This window comes from Mixophyes fleayi, chromosome 3, assembly GCF_038048845.1.
Source record: "Mixophyes fleayi isolate aMixFle1 chromosome 3, aMixFle1.hap1, whole genome shotgun sequence".
NCBI classification, from domain to species: Eukaryota; Metazoa; Chordata; class Amphibia; order Anura; family Limnodynastidae; genus Mixophyes; species Mixophyes fleayi.
In genome coordinates, this window is record NC_134404.1 from 87,811,015 (window position 1) to 87,828,913 (window position 17,899).

General features: G+C 39.7%; 1 protein-coding gene across 2 annotated transcripts in view; it reads right to left on the reverse strand.

Annotated features, from left to right (window-relative positions):
- TRPC1 (transient receptor potential cation channel subfamily C member 1) overlaps positions 1–17,899 on the reverse strand; it is a 71,494-nt gene extending 53,595 nt beyond the window's left edge. Inside the window, exons 1-6 of one of the 2 annotated variants that reach the window (XM_075201934.1) lie at positions 17,588–17,899; positions 14,871–15,025; positions 13,664–13,750; positions 12,680–12,781; positions 10,818–11,020; positions 6,764–6,895 (exon numbers count right to left, since the gene is read on the reverse strand). In XM_075201934.1, coding sequence (XP_075058035.1) covers positions 6,764–6,895; positions 10,818–11,020; positions 12,680–12,781; positions 13,664–13,750; positions 14,871–15,025; positions 17,588–17,714 — 806 coding nt within the window. In that variant the 5' untranslated portion in view covers positions 17,715–17,899. The remainder of the gene's footprint in view (positions 1–6,763; positions 6,896–10,817; positions 11,021–12,679; positions 12,782–13,663; positions 13,751–14,870; positions 15,026–17,587) is intronic. The other variant, XM_075201935.1, reaches the window with a different exon arrangement.

Consider the following 17,899-nt stretch of genomic DNA (forward strand, 5'->3'; position numbering starts at 1 on the left):
GCCACCCGACACCACAGCGTCAAACCAGATGATGAAAACAAAAAGAGCCGAACTACGAGATGAGGCCGCTCTGGAAACAGGAAAAGAGGGACGACAACACAAGTCCCCTAAAACAGTAGAACACTGCTTTGCGAGACATACGGCGGACCACCAGACTAGCTGGGATGCGCCCCCTCCTAGAAACTCTTGAACCCCCACGAGAAAATAGGACCTGTGAATCACCTGTACACCCCCTAAGTTATAGGGAGACCCGACTTGGCTATGGATAAATCCGCCTGAGGGTCATTAGATTGAGAGCTGATAGAGAAAACAGGTTAACATGTGAAAAAAACCTGGGCTCCCTCTCAGAGAGCCCTATGACCTAACCAGGAGAGTACAAAGGTATTACCCTAAGGTGACCCACTCTACCTGTTAAAGGATTGATTGCTAAGGCATTCGGCCCTCAATAACAATAATAATAATAAGTTGGTCTAGCTTGGCCCATAGGATGGCACAAGGAACACCCCTCGAACCATACACAGGTCGACCCCTATCCTGCATTAGGATACGGGAATTGCATAAGTGCTACAAATATGCAACAGTAATGCATTTTGAGACCGAATCTCTAGAGGTTTTCTGACCCTCTGTACAAGAAGAACAACTGACTCACTAATAAAAACAATGTGACTAAGCACCACCCGAAAGGTAAATTAGTGAATTAGGGCAAAGGGGTACTATGCACGTCCAAAGCCATGAAATCAGCCTTCCTTGATGAGAATCTCCCTGCAGAGACATGGGAGATGTTACGAACAAGGAGAGCCAAAGATACAACTAGAAACTTGGTATCATATTTTGCAAAACAGAAACTCCTGTAACCGAAAGGAAATTCTGCCAGGAGCATTTTGGAACTGTGTAGAAAAGAGATGAGCGTGTTCTTTGGTAGGAAGCTACTGAAAACCCCAAACTAGAAGATAAGGCATAAGCCAACGCTTCTAGCGTGGTAGAACAAGCGAAAAGCTGGGTAGGCTCAAAGTGATCACCTGTAAACCAAATAATGCAGCCCTGCTTCTTGCTGAGAGGCTGCAAGTATAATGTTCTGGCTGAAAACGTCTAGCTGTAAGCTAAGCGTTGGGTGTAATAAATAACTTCCACCTTCGGGGAATGTCCACAAATCTATGGATGTTTACCTGATTTCCACAGCACATAAACTATAACCACCCCTGTAAGGCTTAGCCTGACTCGGAATGTGGCACCCTGACCTCAGATCAACAGAGAGGATCAACGGATGGAACACGTAAACATCATGGCCTGGTGTCGCAGACATAAAACAAAGAAAGCACACCTACCGCCAGAAGCCTTTGGATACTCATTTGTAATAGAGCAAATTGAGAGTTACGATATTGGAACGTAGTCCTGTGAGCATGTGGCTAACTATGGTATCATAGCTGAATAGCTGTATGCCTACCAGCTATGATGCTGCTGGGTGAATACAAACCACCCCATTAACCCTTAATGAGAATAAAGGCTAGAGCACTTCTTCTGTTTGAAAGCCACTAGATAAAATCCTTTACCAGCCCCTGCTGTGTGTAGGAGGACTTATTTGTCTGCTCCCGCCGGGGACAACAGAATAAGAGAATTGAAGAGCCACAGGATTGTCACCAACAGGGTTTACTTCCCTTGTATTGACTCTGGAGAGTTAGGGAAGGTGAAAACATAGCCAGCCTATTACTGATTACCTAGTCTTTGAGAAAAGACAGACACAGAGTCTAAGATATGAGGAAAAACATTTTCCCAACTAGGGTGTCACTAAAGCTTAGGTTGAAAATTGAAAACCAAGTATAGACTGTTTGTCTTGCAAATGCGAAAACTGTGTACAGTTTAAGCTGGGATTATCCACCTCGTGAGTGTAATCAGCAAGAATATTCCCCTTGATAGTAAAACAAGATGGAAATAGACATCCTCTGGTGAGGAATAAACTACATCCTTATTCTGACTGTAGCAACAGTCAAAGATAAAATCCTCTCCATCTGTGAAAGATGGTGAACAACAGCATCTTTGTCCGGATGGTTTTATACCTGAACAGCGTAATGCTGCTTCTGTGTTAGCGGACAGATATAAGCTGTGTGGGAGCTTAACCAGCACAGTGTAAACATGTGTAGAAGCATGAAAAAGGGTATACTCACGTACCATTTCAAACTTAAAAATCACCTTAATGTGTTTGGCCACCAGAAGCGACAGTGATTTAGACCAGACCTGTTTCTGCAAAACAGCTGACACCGAAATGGGAGCACCCTGTTTGTAGACCCTAGCCCTGCAGTCTGTTCCGAGGCATTAGGGCTAGGCTGTGGAAAAGATAATTCAAAAATTAAATTTCGCACATATATAATGTCACTCCTATTTCCCAGTTGATCCGTCAGAAAACATAAGGAAATGGTAGACAAAGTAACAGGAAATAATATTGTCTAACAATATATTTTGAAGACATATATACACATAAACATATAAATATATATCAATTTCAGAGTGTGCCAACCAGCGAGTAATCTACTCCTGGAAGAGTCACCTTGCTAGATGTAAACCCCTATACCTGGGAGGTGAGTGCATCTGATTTTAACTGCATTTTAATAGTGTTTAAAGCATATAGGTCAGTGTAGGACCTGCATATAATGAGGTACCCTTGACGTGGGATGCAGGCTTAAGTCTTTTGATCAAAATATGAACTAATACCTCATGTTTTAATTTTGCTAGACACACACAGATATGCAGTTTAAAGGATAAGCGCTGACAACTTTCTTTCTGTTTTGTATACATATATGGGCATTTATATTGCCACGCAGCTGGTACCACATACAATATGGGATATACCGAGCGCGGGCTTATTGCCAAGCAGCTGGTACCATATATAATGTGGGACATACCGTGCGCGGGCTTATTTTTCTCTGGTTTAGTCACCGATTGTAGGCTGATATAACAGCAATAAAAAAGACACGGAATAAATCTGTTCTATATTTTAAACAGGTAATATATATATGTGCTATTATGGAAATAGAAACCACAACACCATGTAATCAAAACCATGTATATATCAGATGAGCCACAGCTCCTGATGTACACATACATATATAAATTGACGCACACATATTGCAATACAGACCAACCAGCCTACCACGGGATAACACTGTATATTAATTTTGTGCCACATAAATAATGTAGAGCATATAAAACAGCGTGTCTATTACCCCCTAGGTAATTCCTGAGACATACCGCATATCTGGAAAACTGTATAAAAGTTACCCAGCCACAATACTTGGGAACTGAGGCTAAACATAACAAAATGGATTTTATATATACAGAACTCCCTTTACCAGACTTATGGAAACATTCCATTCACAGTCACCATATGGAATATCATACAGATATGTATTCCCATATCAATGTATATCTGCCTTAAAAGAAAAATATGTCACAGGAGGATAGGAAACTACCAATATTGTCAAATAGGTAATCCTATAATATATACAGCAGTCACAGGATCCTGAAATAAAAGTCCTGACTGTGTGGCAAGTAGGCTGACAATCGTTTACAAATATGATTAAAAACGATCCAACATTACCAGGTGAAGAGAGGCAGTCAGGAACAGCATGCACTTGATGTGTGTGCTCCGGATCCAAGATGGCCACCGTTCGCGCCATTTTGAAGAGAGAGAGGGGGAGGTGTACTCCCCTCCCTTAACATGGCCGCCTCTGCTCACCGCCGCTCATCCCATATACAGAATATGGCTGCAGCCGGGGGAAAGTGAGAACCGCCGCGCTGCCGTGCCCAGGGTGCGTGTGGTTTCACTGACAGCTTTATCGCCTCCACAGAGCCCGATGCCTGTCCTTCTCCCCCACTGCTCGTTGTCTAGGGGCGGAGGAGGGGGGGGGAGGCTGCCGGCAAGTCTGCGGGCGGAGAGAAGAGGCAGAGACACCTTCACTCCCGCCCGCATATCTGATTGTGGCCGCGGCCGTTCTATATGGCCGAATATATAATAAAATATGTCCCAAATGAAAAGTTTGCCTTTAAGGGCATAATTAAAACAAATTAAACATGGCCCATTTGCTCGTTCTTTCTAAGGGATGACTGCCGGCAGAGGTGCGAGGGAAGCGTGCTGCTTACCTGCGCTGGAACTCAGAGTGAAGTAATCCCCGGGATTATTCACTCCTCTGGGTCTTTTCAACGAGTCCAGCGCTGCACCTGAAAAGGAAGAAAAATAAAAACAGGAAACCTACTGCTAAACTAAGTATAGGCAGGAGCCTATACAGAAGTGACCTTTCTCCAGAAGGCACTTACAACAACTGAAGTCAGCTACAGAGGAGGGGCATAGTGGGGGAGGAGTCAGGGAAACAAACAAGTATATAAGTGCCTAACTCCAGTCCCACCTACTATACCCAATGTAACGCAGTGTCCCCCAGTGGTAGGATAGAGAAAGTCAGTTCTTGAAGTTGATGTATTGAAAGCAGAAATAATCAGCAAGCATAAGTATCTGAGCGTAAAGATCTGAGGATCTGAGTAACTTTGACAAGGGCCAAACTGTGATGGCTAGAAGACGAGGTCAGAGCATCTCCAAAACGGCAGGTCTTTTGGGGTGTTCCCGGTATGCAGTGGTTAGTACATACCAAAAGCAGTCCAAGAAAGGACAACTGGTGACAGGGTCATGGGCACACTAGGCTCGTTGATGCTCATGGGGAGCAAAAGCCAGCCCACCTGGTCCAATTCCACAGAAGAGCTAATGCAGCTGAAAAAGTTAATGCTGGCTGTGATAGAAAGTTGTCAGAACACACAGCGCATCGCAGCTTGCTGTGCATGGAACCGTGTAGCCGCAAACCGGTCAGAGTGATCATGCTGACCCCTGTACACCACTGAAAGTGCTTTCCCATACGCCCCAAGCTACGGTGCATTGTGTGTTCTGACAACTTTCTATCATAGTCAGCATTAACTTTTGCAGCAATTTGTGGTACAGTAGCTCTTCTGTGGAATTGGACCAGATGGACTAGCCTTCACTCCCCATGCGCATCAATGAGCCTTGGGTGCCCATGACCCTGTCACAGGTTCACCAGTTGTCCTTCCTTGGACCATATTTGGCAGTTACTAACCACTGCATACTGGGAACACGCCACAAGACCTGTCGTTTTGGAGATGCTCTCACCCAGTCGTCTATTCATCACAATTCTTCTCTTGTGAATTCTTGAGAATTCCCTGTCCCTATATTTAATGAATAATTTGTAGGGGGGAGTTGTGTGTGATGTCACTTTTTTAAATTGTTACTTATACTTAGGGATGTTGAATAAAATAATTTGAGAAAGTGCAACTAGGACAATTAAGAGCACAATTTTATGTATGCGAAAAATAAAAGAAAAAATAGTATGGTGCTCTGAATCAACAATATATAAATCACTATGTGTCAGCATATAGATAAGTAGGAGATTTTTGTGCACAATGTAGCTTTATTGAACTAAGCTCACCAGCCAACATCAAGTCATCTCCTGTAGGTGAGTGCCTAGCCAGTTTAGCAACAAGTGTATCTAAGGGTGTCACATTTAAAGTGAAAAATATCATCTGCAAAAGTGCTGTCAGGACAATTAAGACCACTGTGTATATATAAAAAAGAAAAGGTAGTCCTGCGCTTTAAAACAAGCAATATATCTAGCTATATTGTGCACAATATTCTCCTACTTATGTATATGCTGACACATAGTGATTTAAATATTGTTTACTTCAGAGTGCCGGTTATCTTTCCTTTTGTACATCAAAACACATCAGCAGGGACATCTATGACCAATCTAGTTTCTTTCTCTAATTCTGGGTCCCTGGGTTAGCAAGCTCTCCAGCAGCTCATTTATTTACTACAATCATCCTCATTACACCACTGCCCATGTCCAAACACATCATTACCAGTCTGATATCTAGTAATTATGGTAATTACCAAGATGCAGAGCTGTCAGCCCCCTATCTGTACCAGGTCTACACATTTCTGAATGACATTTATGAATACCTCCCAACATTTGTATAGGCGAACAGGGGGCATAGCTACATCATGAAGGGCGCAGCTGCAGAACAGCAGTGAACAGACAATACTGCCCAACCCTCCTGTGGGACAAAGCTATTCTGATCGGGATTGGGGGTCAGAGCCCTCAAATCAGAACTGTCCCGCCTACAGCAGGAAGGTTGGTTGGTATGTTTGTGTTTATTTACGATTTAGCATCAAAGCATCATTGTAATTTTTGTATTGATTCTTTAAAGCAGCAATCTTACATAGAAGGTCTATTTTTCCTTTAAATAGCAAGTTAAGTACTTTTTTAAAGCATTTGTCGGATAGTCATTTTTGCCTGCCTGTCACACATAAGCTCTCAGCATGTCATGTGAAGGCAGAATGCGGAGAAAGAGGGGATGATTTTGCAGTGCACAGAGCAGACAGATCTCAGAAGGAAGTTCCAAAGCTTCTCTGCTCACTGCATCATGTGTCATGTGACTGTGGTTGCCATAGTAGTCACATGACACTGTGCAGAATTATAAATCATTAATTGTAGCCTGAAGAAACAAAGCAAGGAAAATGGTAAATAACAATATTCTTCTTATAGCCTATTACAATGATTTATGATAAAAATGCACCTTAATCTTCTTGAGATTGCTGCTTTATACATTCATATCATCATCATTTATTTATATAGCACCAACATATTCTGTAGCGCTCATATGATAAGATGTAATTAAAAAAAGACAATTTAATTTTGTTCATTTCACTTACCTAAATTCCACCTCGACAAGACTAAGTTCCTTCAAATCTGCACTGAGTTCAAAGGCCCGTAAAATAGGATCCTCTTCTGTTAACATTATTAGCGCTGGACTGGCCAAACATCGGTAAATATCAAGACGAAACCTGCAATATTGTTAAAAAAAAGTGTGTGTTTTAAAAACAAGAGTAAATCTTTGACACAGTATATTTTTTAAAATCTGTACACTTTACTGTATATCCCCCCCTTCCCATACCATCCCTCCATTTCCTTGCTTTTTGCTTTCTGTACCCTTTAACTGGAAAAAATGATATTAAAAACTATTGTTAAAACAAAATTTGTAAATCTGTACACTTGTAAACATAAATATTTATTCTGTATTGTGTTTTTGTAGCTGTAAAAATGCATCTTATTTTCTAGAAATAACTAATCCCCCTTTCAGTCGTGACACTGCAAACATTTACAAACAGAATTCATGAATATATTTATACATGGAATGGAAATTAATTTTGATTGGGTCAACTTAGACTGCCAAAAGTAATATTGGAGATACTGAAATTGAATACCTATTGCAACCAAGATGTGCAGTAACATACAAGCTTCCTATACTCAGGACATAGCTGAACATTATCTACCAGTTTGCTTACGCTAGCTACAATGACATCATCATCATCATTTATTTATATAGCGCCACTAATTCCGCAGCGCTGTACAGAGAACTCATTCACATCAGTACCTGCCCCATTGAAGCTTACAGTCTAAATTCCCTAATATAGACGCACACAGACAGACAGAGAGGGAGAGACTAGGGTCAATTTTGATAGCAGCCAATTAACCTACTTGTATGTTTTTGGAGTGTGGGAGGAAACCGGAGCACTCGGAGGAAACCCACGCAAACACAGGGAAAACATACAAACTCCACACAGATAAGGCCATGGTCGGGAATTAAACTCATGACCCCAGCGCTGTCAGGCAGAAGTGCTAACCACTTAGCCACCGTGCAGCCCTTTTGTTGACATTTTGTTGCCGATTCAATTAGCCTGTGTTACCGTGTGATGTTGTAAGTAATGATCTTTGTAGTAACCTCGCGCCTATGTTATAGCGTGATGTTGTAGGTAATGATCATCATAGTAACTTTGCGGCTATGTTAACGTGTGATGTTGCAGGTAATGATCTTCATACTAACCTCGCACCTATGTTATAGCGTGATGTTGTGGGTAATGACCATCATAGTAACCTCGTGATTATGTTATAGCGCAATGATGTAGGTCATGATCATCATAGTAACTTTGCGGCTATGTTATTGTGTGATGTAGGTAATGATCTTTACTCAGTTTTGCTTGCACGTCTTAGGGATTCATTACAATAATTGCCAGCAATCTATACAGAAACAAGATTACTATGGAATCTCGTGGCTAGTCGAATCGGACCCTTTGTCTGTCAGTTTTTATCCAGTGTGGCCTCTATTCTACATGATTAAATCTGTTACAAAACTTTAACAGGCTGGACAAGTTTAATTTTCAGGGCACTGAAATGTAATAAGCATAAGTTGTAAATAGGGAGGAGAGTTTGTCATAGGGATTGACGTCCTCTGTGACTGCTAAAAAAATTTATTCGACTTAAATGTGGTTTTCCCACAATGAATGCACATAAGTACACAAGCACTAATATTTTCTTCAATTAACTTTGAGTTCCAACCTCCCCCCTACACTGCCACCAACACCAGTTTCCTTTGCCAACAAAATCTATGTTTTCTGCAATGGAGAAGAGAGTCTTTTAACAACTGATATTTATTTAATTTTAAATACTATTTGCATAGTGTTTTCTTGTCAACAAATGCACTGCTGTAAATATACCCCCAAGATTTCTTCCAGGCAAAACATTTTATAAATTCAATTTGGCTGTTGTATTAACAGTTTTAATTTAAAAAAAAAATATTTCAAGAGGTATAATAGTGTATATCTATATTGGGTTGATCAGCTGGCTTAACTGACATGTTAAAAAGAAGAGGATATTGATTCGCAAATGATGTTGTGAAATATGAATACTATATAAAAGCCTAGTGGCGTGTGTCTGTGCGTGGGGGGAAAAAAAACCAAGCTGCAGCGCCACCTGCTGGGCGAAGTTATACACTGACCTACTAAATTCTTAGTGTGTGTGGGGAAAAAAACTCAGAAAGGGCTGAAATTTGGTATACTAAGATGTTTTTAATTTGTTAATTTAATTTGTTAATTGTTAAAAGTGTTTATAAAGATTTTAAAAAAATATATATATATTTCTTGAAGGAGAAGTGACAGTTGGGAGTGGTTGGTGGTTGCCAGGGGTGACAGTTGGGAGTGGTTGGTGGTTGCCGGGGGTGACAGTGGGGAGTGGTTGGTGGTTGCCGGGGGTGACAGAGCGAGAGGAGTGTGATACTCAGGACCGCTGAGAGAGATCCCTGTGTCTGGATAGACATCTGGATAGATGTGGCGATAAAGATGAAGGATGAGGTGATGGAGAAAAATGATGAGGTAGTGACATGTGGACAAAACCACGTTAAAAAAGGGCGCTTGCGTCGGGAAGTAACGCTCTTCCCCTGAGGAAGCCTGGCCTAGCCCCAAATGCATGACAAGAACCTTTTTAACACCTTAAGTAGCTTGATTTGACTAGAATGCATGAGTATCATGCACGGGTTAACTTGTATGATATATTTAACTTATTTTCAGTTATAATGGCTTTGACATGTTATTGCATTGGGTGCATGTACAAAAGGGGTCAATTTACCTTGGATGACAATTTGCTCTCTTCTAGGCCTGTATCCTGCTACCTAGCAAGGGTGCCATAGTCAGCCAGACTTGATGTCTTTAACACAAGATAAACTCAGAATATCCTGATACAGTACATGCCTCAAATGAGGACTCCAAAAGGACAACAGATGTGATCACTCCAAGTCCTCATAAATCACATAGGAAATCTATACATCAAAAAACATATTTTCCCTATTTCATATCTGAGATGGTGTCGGTATTCATTTATAACTAGTGTATATAGCCCCATGACATACATCAAATTTAAACACTAAGCTCGTAAGGACATAATAGTAATCAAGTATCTTCATAAATATTATACCTAACAATGTCATATTTCATATGCAAATGTGTGGGAAGATAAGACCTGATTATTAAATGGGAAAATATGTCTCTGTGATTTGTCAGAGTTATAAGAATTTCTGTCAAAGAAGTGGTTTGTGAATATAGGTCATAAAAGAGTCATTAGCATACACACATTTAGGATCTCCTGAAAAACTGTAAGAAGTTGTCATATATCCGGAGACCAATCTGTATTGGGAAAATGGTCCATGTTTCTGTGTCCTCCTGCAATAGGTTGGAAATTACTTATATTTTTTCTGTTTCTGTATGTCTCCTATTTATTTTAAAGAAACTTGTTTACATGTATTATCAATATTCTTTTTTGCTAACTTAAGCATTGTAATTATTGTGCAATATTAAATTCACTTTAATAAAGTTCTGTCTTTCTGTTCTTAACACATTCCCTTGTTAGTTAAATGTGGTTGTTTATAATGCTACATATCTGAAATACAGGGGATTGCTTGGGTAATGATAACTCTGATTAAATTAAAGTTTGGTTGTAGCTGGGAATAAGTTTAGGCAGAACCTAAGGGCACTTGCATAATGCTTTGAAAAACAGTGGTGGCAGTTTTTGGACAAAGATAGTGAGTTTGAAATAGCAGTTTGAGGATATTAATCATTTTGAGGCAAGCCAGGTAGTTTTGTTGTGATTAACCTCCGGTAGGTATTACAGTATATGTGACACATGGCATAAATGTTTATGATTTTTATTTTTACAAATGTACCTGAGAGTGCTATAAAGCCTGAGCTCAAGCTACATTTCTGCAATACAAATCAGTCAGAGTGAAGTTTGCATAGACACTAGCTGATGAGAAGACAGAGTTGCCGGGACACCATTTCACCAGAGAGAACAGGGTAGGAAGCACTGTATATGTGGGTGTGAGTAGGGCTTGCCACACACACCCACAGGACAGATTGCAGACAGTATTGAAAATCTAACCTGGAATGTCTCAGACTGTCTTTCTTGTTCTTGGCAGTACACAGGGTACACTCGCAGCCCACAGCATGAGGCTTTGGGAGAGATACATCTTGTTTCAAAAGCATTGTAAGAATCTCATAGTTGTTTCTGTGAGCAGCTAAAATAACAGGAGCCACGTCCATTGTTGTTGAATACTCTGGGTTCTGTATACGCTCCATGAGTTTCTGAAATATGAATCAGATGATAAGAAAGCATCAAATTCAATAACTGGTAGAGGCAGAGAGGACAACTATCAGAAGAATCATGCATAATACAATATCCTGCTACTTTAAACATTAATTGGCTTGTAAATTATTGTTACAAGCCAATTAATGTTTAAACTAGCAGGATATTGTATTATGCATGATTCTTCTGATAGATACAATTAATAATAACATATAATAATGTTTATAGATAATTCATTTGCTGTGGATATTTTACTCCTTGTGGGTGCAGGCTTTCCTCGCCAAAATCCAGCCAGTCTTGTAAGATTGGTAGACTGAACAAAGCATGGTGAGAAGACCATGGTCACATGACTATAAACACTGCATCATTAATAGAGGAGGCCATTGTTTACTAGTATACCGTAAGTTTCGGTTTAAAGTCAGGTATATATGGATAAAGGAGGATTATAAGGATTAATCGGGGGATAGGTTGGGGACAGTGGGGGCACTCACCTAATTGCCACTTTAATAGTTTGGTTGTATTGTAGGCATATGGACTATTCTGATAGAAGAGGGTTCTGAATTAAGAATAACATAAGGCTTATCACACTTAAATTTGGAGATACCGGTAAAATAGCTGCTACAATACTACTAATTACTGCTTATTACAGCAATAGAAAATTTTGTCTCTCCCCATTTATCAATAAATATTCTCCTGGACATCAGGGTGTCATCCTCTGAGTTTATTGGCTAACAGCAGTAAAGAGAGTTGTACTGCTCGCCAGGCAGGTGCAGGGTCCCTCTGCCCATGTGTGAGCCAGATTGCCGGTACGAGAATGTGCTCTAGAACTATAAGCCTGCTTTGGGTTTCCAGCTCCAGATTCGGCTACAAAAATTGTAAAAAAAAAATAGAAAAAAAGCTTGAATTGACTAATAAAGTATTTATTTCTTCGCTGATCCCCACCCCCACCCCGCTGAGAAGTCGATGGCAGTAGGAGAACAACAGCGGTACTTGCGCCACTGCTGTCTTTGTTAAATAGGCTTCCCCATGTTTTCAAAATAAAGTTCCACATCAACGGGATATATGCATATAGTCACATATTATCAGTTAATATACATATTATATAAAGAACTAGTCTTATTTAATTAACAATAAAAGTTTATAGCTTTGACAATTATTTTTGAATTCATTCATTGGAGAAAATGGTGTTAGCTTTCTATTTACTGACTGAGGGGTACTTTCGTAGTCATACTGCACAGTATGTTTATCCTGGTATTATGGACAGCACAGTGGCACAGTGGTCAGCATTTCTGTCGCACAGCACTGGGGTCATGAATTCAATTCCGACCAGAGCCCTATCCGTATGGAATATTGTATATTCCATGTGTTTATGTGCGTTTCCTCCCGCAGGCCAAAAACATACTGGAATGTTAATTAGACCCTAGTGTGTATGGTTCGGTAATTAGAGTGTAAGTTCCTGTGACTGTATAGGTGTTTCTTTTATCCAGTATCAGGAATCATAAAAGCCAAATGCATTAATCACACAAATGCACCTTTTTCAGATAAATATACCTTACCTAATAAAAGCTGTCTGTTTTTAGTAATAAATACTGTCATTTTGAATAAAAAAAAAAAAAAAAAAAAGTGAAACTGTGAGATATGATTGGCTCAATACTTACCACAATAGTTGGTCTTGTAGACCATTTTGGCCGATGATTCAACAGGATGTCCACTGCTCCCACTACTTCTGAGTCAATTGCCACCAGCAATGCATCCGTGGACTAGAACATCAGAAAACTTAGTGTAACTAGGAATATTCTGCAACAAACATTATACCTACTTCACTATAAAGTGCTATGGGATAATTATTTTCAGATTCTGCAAAAATGCTATGAATGGGTTTTAATCAGCTTACTTCTTCCCAATACATACTGGACTTACTACTTATCACCAGACTGTTTTCTCCAAGTCCCAGGGACATAGACAAAGTGTGTAAAAATGCATAATTTTAAATTATTAAACTAGAAGCTTTTTAATCTGACTAATACTACAAAGCTTGTAGTCATTCCAGGCTAAACACCTAATAACAAAGTGAAAGAGACTAAGCAAGTGTTTAACTTCTCCGCTTTTCACTGATATGCTTAATGGGAACACAGATGATGTCTCTGGATAAATTAATGTGAAAAATGTATAAAATAAGTCTGCTAGAGGTATTAGGCTGATTAGGCTCTAAGCCTATTCTTATACTCTGTATTTAGACTCTAGGGGGTAAATTTATCAAGCTGCGGCTTTGAAAAAGTGGAAATGTTGCCCATAGCAACCAATCAGATTCTAGCTACCATTTTGTAGAATGTACTAAATAAATCATAACTTCAATCTAATCTAATCGGTTGCTATAGGCAACATCTCCACTTTTCAAAGCCGCTGGAAACTCTCTGCTTGATACTATTACCCTCTAGTCCAGTGGATCCCAAAGAATTTCAGTTCAAGGTACCCTTAGGGTTTCCATAATTTTTTCAAGGCACCCCTAAGCTAAAATAATTACCAAGAAGTCCCCCGTACAGTTTGGGAACCACTGCTCTAGTCTATTATTAAAAAAAAAAACACTATAAAGAAGCATGGGGCTCAATGCAAATAGAATGAACAGCCTCCCCAGGACTTACCAAATGACCCTCAGGCTTGAATTCTAGAACCCTGACTGTATCAGGGCTCAGTATAGGAGACCCCTCACAACCCCATGAATGGCAGCACTTGTGGAGACAGTAGAAGAGAAGACAATGGGTGAAGGGTGAACAGAGAGAGGAAAATGCAGTGAGAAACGGAAGAGTGAAATACAGGAAGACAATAAACAAACAACTAATAAATGGCTGCCAAACCAGCACACACATTGTATGAGTACAGATACTGTAGAATTCTAAATATAATAGTACAATTAGAGAACAAAAAAACTGAATCTCAATTTGTCTAAATATGCCATGATCTACTGATACATCAAATCTATGGCAATTCTTCATTTATATTTCTCACAAGTGTTTACCACACAGGCTTCCCTGTCTCACTAGACAGATTTACCTTGTCGGAAGTGACAATAACGTCCTTGTTTGCTGAGTCGAAACAACTGTCCAATAAGATAAGCCCATCTAGGAAGAAATCAGCGAGGCCCAGAGAGCTCTCAGATATGCCTGAAGCCCAATTACCAAATGGTTGGATCTGTGGTCCATCTGGCCACACATGTGAAAGGTCAAATTGGACAGATACAGTCTGTCAAAGGCTGAATGACCAGGTTGAGCAGAACCCATGCGGTCTGGTGAGCTAACGACTAAACACATACTGATGCAGGCATCAGCCTACCAGATTTATGGAGCTGTCCAACCAATTCCCATCAAGATTTGATCCATGCCCATTACCATTTCAGGCTAACTGGGCCTAAAACATCAAACTGGACAGGAAAAATCCCTGGTGTGCAGGTGAAATGTACATTATGTTTATATAACTGGATGTTTTAATTAATAACAGTAAAGTGATTCCCACTACCCATATAGGCCAAGCTCTACATGTAATATAGAGCCATCTTCACAACTACAAGCCCCAGTACACGTACCTTCATAAAAACCATTAGCTCCACCCATGTATGTAAAATGCGAACAAAAACATAAAAAGGGTTAGGATAATCTTAGCACAGCAGTGATCCAGCTATGTGCCTTACCCAGAAACAAATGGTTAATGCTTGTTCTTAATAACATATCTTACACCTCCTACAACTGGATTTGGTAAGCATGAATGAAGTAGAACAAAAGACAAATGGTGACATTAATTTACTATATAACACACATGTAACAGATATATCAGAAACAATATAGCGGAATGTACCTGGCAGCCATGATCTAAAAGAAGTTGTAGTATATCCAAATTCTCATTTTCAATGGCTATTGTAATAGCATTTCTCCCTAAGACATCTACTGAATTAATATTTAATTCATCTGTGCTGTTCTCCTCCAGAAGCTTTTTAACCATGTAATAGTCACCTGTAATAGAAGAAATTAATAATAAATGACTTATTTTTATTTGCCTTTTAGATCTCATGGGACTTATTCAAAAGTAGAATGTTTTTTCTTCAATGATGCCTGGCATAAAGCCTGCATGTTGGTGGTGGTCCAGGAGACCACCACCAACGCCGCCATGCAGGGAAAGCAGACCGCTACCGGAGCCTGCAGTACAATAATAACCTAGATTACACAGCATTTTTTTAAATGGGAAATCTGTAGTGTTTCACTTGAGATTGTTAAAAAAGGACTATGACAGCATATTTACCAACTGACCCTGATTTCTACTGACATGTCAAGGTTTGGACGATTTGTTCCTAGAAATATTTGGCCTTGACATATCCATGTTTTTAAATGTTGACAAATTGCTCTGCGCTGTTTACATGGTTTTGGCTGCTGTATACTTTTCTCAGTATCCGTATTTAAGATCCAATTGAATTTGATCATGATTATATTCATTAATGACCTAATATTGGGCAAGGGGAGTGTCCTATGTCTGTGCATTGTGTACTAGAATACACAGCCTATTTACTAGTATTTTTTTCACTAGCCTATTACTAGCCTATTTTTTTGAAGGGATATCAATCATCCGATTCAAGCTTTGGTCATCTCTTAGGTGTTTTGCAGTCAAATCATTTGCACCAGCTAGAAGGACAGTGTGAGTGCCAAGTGATTGTGAAGATGGTCGCGTATGCATGCTAGAACATGTGTTTGCAATCAAGTCGCGGACTCATGAAAGGGGAGTGGCCTCAGGATAATATAGGCATGATTTTGACAGAACTGAATGGGGTTTGAGTGGAACTGGTCTAGGTGTGGGGGGATCAGGTGCATGGTTTATTTGTATCCCCATTATGGCTCTTTATCTGGCTTTTTATCAGTTAAGTGGTTAAGTGGAATTCCCTCCCACGCACAATAAGACTTTACTCTAGTCTTCAAACCTTCAAGCGTTCACTGAAAACCCACCTCTTCAGACAAGCTTATGATATTCCTCAACCACCATCTTAATTTCCCTAGATTACCCTATTACCATCCTCTACACTGCTAACGCAAGACAACAACCCTCTGACCAACACTGCTACACACACAGCCCACTCAATACTTTTACCTTTGCATTCTAGCTGGTCCATTGTGCAATATGATGTAGCACCTGCCCTTGTGTTTCTAACTCCCATTGTCCTATAGACTGTAAGCTTGCGAGCAGGGTTCTCTTACCTCTCTGTCTGTATGTATTACCCAGTATTGTCTTATCAATGTTTGTTCCCAATTGTAATGCGCTACGGAATTTGCTGGCGCTATATAAATAAATGTTGATGATGATGATTATGCGAATCACGCGTCATCGTGGCCCGCCCCATTCTATAATAGGCTAGAAATGATTGTGTCTGTTTACGGGGTGGGGCTAATTGACGTGAATCACAAGCCCCGGCTCCACACACCCGCCTCCTCCCGGATTTAATCTTGCCAAAGTTGGCGAGTATGCATTAGAGACTGTACAAAGAAGGGAAACTAAAATGGTGCATGGCCTACAGCAGAAAACTTACCCAGAAAGACTAAAAGATCTTATTTGTATAGTTTGGAATAGAGAAGGGAACAGGGGAACATGATAGAAACATTCAAATATATGAAGGGATTTAACAGGAGGGAAACATTTTTAAAAAGGAATAGAACACAAGGACATGCACTGATACTGGAAGCGAGTTCAGAGGAAATTTGAGGAAAAACTACTTCACAGAAAGGGTAGTGGATAAGTGGAATAGCCTCCCATCAGAGGTGGTAGAGGTTAATACAGCAAAGCAATTTAAATATGCTTGGGATAGACATAAGGATATCCTTACAGAGATTAAAGGACCATATAGTGTTTGGTTACCATAAGTTAACAAAAAAAATGGGCAGACTAAATGGGCCAAGCGTTTTTTATCTCCCGACAAATTCTATGTTTATATGTTTCTATGTAACAGATTAATTATTGTGCTTTCCAAAATGTGATTCACCTTGCTTTATTTTATGTACACTTTCTAACAGGCAAAACATGAGTTATAACAAAAAACAGAACATTAAGGACTAGATTTAACAAGGTGTATTTTAAATTCAGGGTTATATATTCCATTATAGAAAACTTTTAAATTAAATAATAGTGTATTAGGGAGCGAGCCCTGTTCCCTGAGTGCGGAAAACTGTGCATATTTTGTACAGCACAGATTTCATTGGGAGATGAATGTAGATGGGGATCAATAGATAGACAGAGACAGATAGATAGAATTTTATATAGTGACTGTAGAAGGAGGCACTTAGTGTACATGTCTGTGTGTATGACAATATCACATAGAAGCAAGATTTACTTTTTTTAACTTTCTGAATACCAGGTTTCCACATAATAGATGTTATCTGCATATAAGTCTGTATTTGTCATGTAATGTTCTTGACCCTCTATTGTACAATGCTGCATAATATGCTTGGTCTATTTAAAAACATATTTAATTATTAGAGAGAGAGATAGATAGATAGATAGATAGATAGATAGATAGATAGATAGATAGATTATACCTTTCTCGCAGGCCAACAAGAAGAGCTTCTCATCCAAATTGGTCTCTTCCTTTACTTCTCTGACGTCTTTTAGTGCCAAAAATTTATTTGGGGAGGAAGAGTCAGTGCTCTGATATAGAGCAGCCATTGTGGCAGAAATCCATTGGACACCTTGTCACTCTATGTGCATCTATTTAGGGTCAAAGATGAGAGAATGTCCCTTGTTGTTATTCTGCTTTCTGATACATCTCATTCCTCCTACTCCCTTCCCATGACAATCCCCAGCTGTAATAGGGTCTGTGATGCTCAGATGTAATCCAGGGCTCTATTGGC